The sequence below is a fragment of the Seriola aureovittata genome, chromosome 14 (genome assembly GCF_021018895.1).
Source record: "Seriola aureovittata isolate HTS-2021-v1 ecotype China chromosome 14, ASM2101889v1, whole genome shotgun sequence".
NCBI classification, from domain to species: Eukaryota; Metazoa; Chordata; class Actinopteri; order Carangiformes; family Carangidae; genus Seriola; species Seriola aureovittata.
Genome location: NC_079377.1, coordinates 18,362,834 through 18,367,939, shown reverse-complemented (window position 1 = coordinate 18,367,939; position 5,106 = coordinate 18,362,834). Strand labels below are relative to the sequence as shown.

The following is a 5,106-nucleotide window of genomic DNA, read 5'->3' as shown; positions in this document are numbered from 1 at the left end:
GGTCCCGAGTCTGAAGTTGTACATAGACAAAGGTAAAATGATCCACGTGTGTTTTGTAATGAAACCTGTCACATGTAAGCTGCACAAAGTATACTTCTGTAAAGAAAAAGAGTGTCAAGTCATGTAACGTTCCCTCAGTGACAAAGATGTCATAAATTGGTCCCATGCATCATGGAATCAAAAAGAGGAAGTCGAAAACATGTTAAAGGCAGCACTGTTGCTTCCAGCATCAGTCCAGTGTGGCTCTGCGTGTGTGCGTTTGACTCTCGTCCACCAACAGCATCAACGCCATGACCCCTCTGCTGCTTGGAGCCGTGCTCCTGGGAAAACTGGCCATCTGTGTCACAGCACAAGGTAAGCTTTGATATATTTGTATTTATGTTTTAAGACAGATGGATTAGTGTTATTATTGTCTGACGGATCACTCTAAATCCTCAAGTTTATTTTCAGATCATGTTTTGAAAATCCCTGTGATGAGTTTAAAACATCGACATTGAGCTGACAGGACATTGAGAGATGTATGGGTGCTAAATCAAAACAATTAATACCAGATCTTACAAATACTAGATTCTGCCTTATCTGAACAGCTTGCGTTATTTACTTAAGCATTGTGTCATGATATATTACATTTAATTTCAGGGTACAATACAATAAAAACAAACCAGTCTTAACATCAATATATAATAAAACTAAATATTGTTTGCCGAGTGTAAAATTGACATTTCTTTGTCTCTTAAATTATTTCAAGACATAAGTACGAATGGCAGTCACCAACAAAACAGTTAATACATTTGCTAAGAACAGAGTAGAAATGTTACTCACTTAAGGCCAAGAAAATGACATGTGGTCAGGAATCAAAATAAAGAGCGTAATATGAGAGTGTATGTGCTCTGAGATTTCAAGGAACAAACTTCCATGGCAGGTTTGAAAAAAGTAGCCGTGTGTTTTCAGGTGCAGTGGTGCACATTCATGAGTTTTTCTAAGGACAAAAAGTTCTGGTTCTGAGTTGACCTTCACTGATCCTAGAGGCAAAATATGATACACCAAAGAAACTTTAGTTGAATTAATGAGGCCAAAACAGTAAAACAGATTTATTTTATATTTATTTCATATTTATTTTTAAATATAATGTCAGAGCCCATATAGAAGCTGAGATTGACCATTACTATGCTGTTGTTATTCTGCTGTATAATGAACACTATTATTACTTTTCTTTCATTTCTTATGAATTTAATTGATGCTTTTATCTCCTCATGAACCACTAAAGTACAAAATCAATAACTTCCTCAGTGCTGGCGATGCTCACTCCACCTGCCCAGGTAAGGTTTGACTCCATGGACTATAAAAACATTCTGCACTGGACTCCACCCACCAACAATACCTCACTGCGGTACTACGTCCAGTGGAAGATGTGAGGCATTACACACACACACATAAACAAAATTGTGACATAAAGATGATGTCCTGATTTAAAACGCCTCCTCTCTGTCTTTGTGTCCGTCCCTCGTCTCCTCAGTTACGGGGAGCCTCAGTGGGTGGATGTGGACGGCTGTCAGGGGATCAAGAAGCAAGAGTGTGACCTAAGTGACGTGACCTCTGATCTCAGAGAGTGGTACTACGCCAGAGTGCACGCTTCCTCTCTTCCCTCCAGTAAATCAGCTTGGGCCCTTTCCCCCAGATTCAGCCCACGTTGGGACAGTGAGTGTTTACACACGTCCTCTTCCTCTTCCTCCTTCCCCCTTTTCCTCCTCCTCCTTGTTTGCATGTTCTAGGGACAATAAACACAAGATATCAGGTTTCAGATAAGAATAGCTAGTTTGTTTTGTTTTTTTTTGCAGTACAGGCACTTGATTACAAAAGAAAAGACAAAAAAAGATTTTAAGAAATCTGTTAAAAAATAATGAAGTCACCAAATTCCCTCCTTTAAATGAAAAACAAACATGACCTCTCCTTCCTGTCTCTTTTTTTTTGTTGTACTTTGTCACTCTTTAATTTTGTGTTTCATCATAGCATAAAAAAAACTAACAAGATCCTTCCATCTGCAGCCCAAATCAGCCCACCTGCACTGAGACTGAATGTCACAGAGCAAAAGGTTGTGGTCCGTGTGAAAGGCCCCCACCCGCTGGTCCGGAAGATGCACAGCAAACTGCACTACAAGATCTTCCTCATACACACCAGTGGAGAAGAGGTACACACACACTATTTTGTTTTTGATTAATTGATTAGCCGTTTACGCTATATGATGTCAGAATGTAACCAATTTAACCCGATGTAAAAAAAAAAAAGTCAAAAAAGTCAGAAAGGAAAAAAAAGCCCCACATGAGTGATTTAGGTTATTAAATATGAGAACAAGAAGTGGAGAGAATAAGTGGTGTTTTTACAAATAATAATATGATTTATGATTTATGTTTAAACCATTAAACAATCATAAAATTAAAATTACTAATGATTAATTTGTGGTGGTTTTTACCATTTGAAGAATCATCATCTCTATTACATACATAGATTTTTTTTCCCCCTGGAGCCTGGAACAAATAAAATGTAACACACACAATGTGCAGACTAGAAACTACATTTGAACTACAACTATTACTATTACGAAACAGAAGAGGAAGAAGAAGAAGAAGAAGACGGGGAGGGACGGAAGAGGAAGAACAGAAGAAGAACAAAAACAACAACACACAATTCTTTCATTTCTCCTATAAGGCTCAATTTGCCACAATATGTTATGTAAAGACGATTTCACATGTTCAAATGTGCAACAGAACATTTTCTGAGGGTGTAACTCACTGTCTCCTCTGCAGGAAGTGTTTAAGATGGACTGCTGCTCTAACAAGCTGACTCTGAAGGAGCTGGGCCACAAGGCAAAGTACTGCCTCCAGGCCCAGACTGTGATCACCTCCCAGGCCAAGAGCAGCGTTCGTAGCTCTCTGAAATGTGTCACTATGCTCTGATCACATGCAGGTGTGAACACACACGCACGCACGCTCACATCTACACCATGAATACTGAAATATGTCTCTTGAAGCTGTGTCTCCTCTGTGATTCTTTCTAGGAATGTCTGATAATTTTGTTTATACCAAACTCTATAAAACAAAGAACCCTGCTGCAGTAAAAAGAAATCCGTGAGAAAAAGTTACAAGGGGGCTGGTTTGTGTGACAGTGTCTGTGCTGGACAGTATCGTCAGTCAGTGAAAGGTAACCTCTCGGCTCTGACAAAAGGTTACCAAATGAGAAGTCACGTATCAGCTGTCGCACAACAATCACCTGATGCAGTCAGACAGAAAGAGGGAGGGAAAATGAAACTCCTGAAGGAGAAATCTTAGCAGGAGAGTTTGTCCACAATGACTATAATTACCTCTGCTCACCCCACCCTCTTCACTATTTTTAGATCTGCACATACACGATGTGTAGAGAAGCAACAACGCAACAGTTATTCCTTTTGTGCAGTTCATTAATCTTGTCCGTTCTTCTCTCCCTCTCCTCTTTACTGCAGACAAACATGATACTCTGAAGGAGTGGACCTGTCATCCATCAGTTTCACTTACCCATCGCTACCTCGACGGCTGCAGCCACAAATATCTGTGCCAATAAAAAAGAGTGATGCACTTTATTATTCATAGCATTAAGGATCAGATGCGTTGTTTGAAGTGTATTGGTTAAACTTTCACTTTGAACCAAACATTTGACTTGTATCATTTCAGCATTCAGGACACTGTAACTCCACTGTTCACTCAGGAGAAGCTTCTTTTTTTTTTTTTTTTTTTCACTCAAGGTCTTCTTACCAGCTTTTTTCCTCACTAGTGAGGGGACCTTGAGTTAAATATCCACCAGTTCAGCTTTCTTCAATGGTATTTTATTTGGTCTTTACATTTCTATTTGTTTCCCATGAATGGAGGAAACATTATACAATTCTGACGAGAGTCTCTGTGTCTTTCCTTTAAGTAGCTCTAAAGAATGCCATAGATAATCTACTCTTCATATTTGGTATAATATCTAACAGAAGTGGGAAGAGAGGGATGTGTGAACATTCTATTGGTTCGTTAACCATAAACAAGTGAACTTGATTTATGCATTCAGATCAACTATCAAGGACTCTTCAGAATGTGACATCATGCACATTTGCTTGCAGATGATTCCTCCGTTCTCCTTGGCCAAGCTCAATAAACATCTTCAGCATAAGACATCTAGGGCTCCAGTGGTCTTTCCTTCTCTGAAAACCTCACCCATCGATGATAACGTTTTCTCCCTAACAGTAATCACCACTTATTGTGCTAAAGCTGGTTTGTATCCAATCGACTCCCAAGGATCAGTGAATGTGAACTTAAGCTTTTAGCTGGGAGCTTTCTTTCAAAAACTGTGCTTAGATATCACAGGAGCTGACACTACTCACTGCGCTTGTTGCATGCATCACACTACAAAATAAAAGCTACAGTCACTGTTCACACTGTTGGTTAATTCTTTCTCATGGGGCTGGAATTTTCTTATTGTCAACAAAAACATGAAAAGGATGAAAGTTAAGAATATGTTTATACACTGTATCAGCACTTTCTTACTCCCCCGTTTGTCAGCCCCCAAGCCCATTGGTTCCTCCTGAAAACTCAGTATATACAGTATATAATATAATATAATATAATAAACACAGTCCTGCAATAATTCCTACTTTCATGAACCTTATCAACTGTTTTGTCATTTTGGAGAATGTATGTTGTGCTGCTGTTGAATGGTATTCCATTATACAAAGAGGTGTGTTTAACCAATCCTCACTGATGAGAATAGGGTGGAAATAACGGGAACACTCGTCATCATAAAGCAATGCCACTGGAAAGCACCACAGGGTGCAGTACAATTTTACATGTGCATTGATGCACCAGTGTTAATCACCTTATCATGTAATAAGATGCTGTAACATGTAGCTCTGAACACTTTGTGTACTTTCACTTATATAGGAATTTAAAAGCAGTAACTTGCAGTTTTAGTTTGTAGTGTTGCCACTTTTACTTAAGCAGGTTACTTCTTAGCTCCTCCAGCATTAAATCTGAGAAAACCGCATCAAATTACTGTATTAAATTTAGCCTGAAAAGAAAAACACAAAGGCAACATTAG

The 5,106-nt window shown here is 38.9% G+C and overlaps 1 protein-coding gene across 1 annotated transcript; it reads left to right on the top strand.

Moving 5' to 3' along the window:
• The first annotated feature begins 231 nt into the window (after positions 1-231).
• Positions 232-4,663, top strand: il22ra2 (interleukin 22 receptor, alpha 2). The gene is made up of 6 exons (XM_056394747.1): positions 232-354; positions 1,291-1,411; positions 1,517-1,698; positions 2,046-2,188; positions 2,805-2,964; positions 3,497-4,663. The coding sequence occupies exons 1-5, from the start codon at positions 291-293 to the stop codon at positions 2,952-2,954; spliced, it is 660 nt and encodes a 219-aa protein (XP_056250722.1). The 5' UTR covers positions 232-290; the 3' UTR covers positions 2,955-2,964; positions 3,497-4,663.
• Positions 4,664-5,106: the final 443 nt, after the last annotated feature.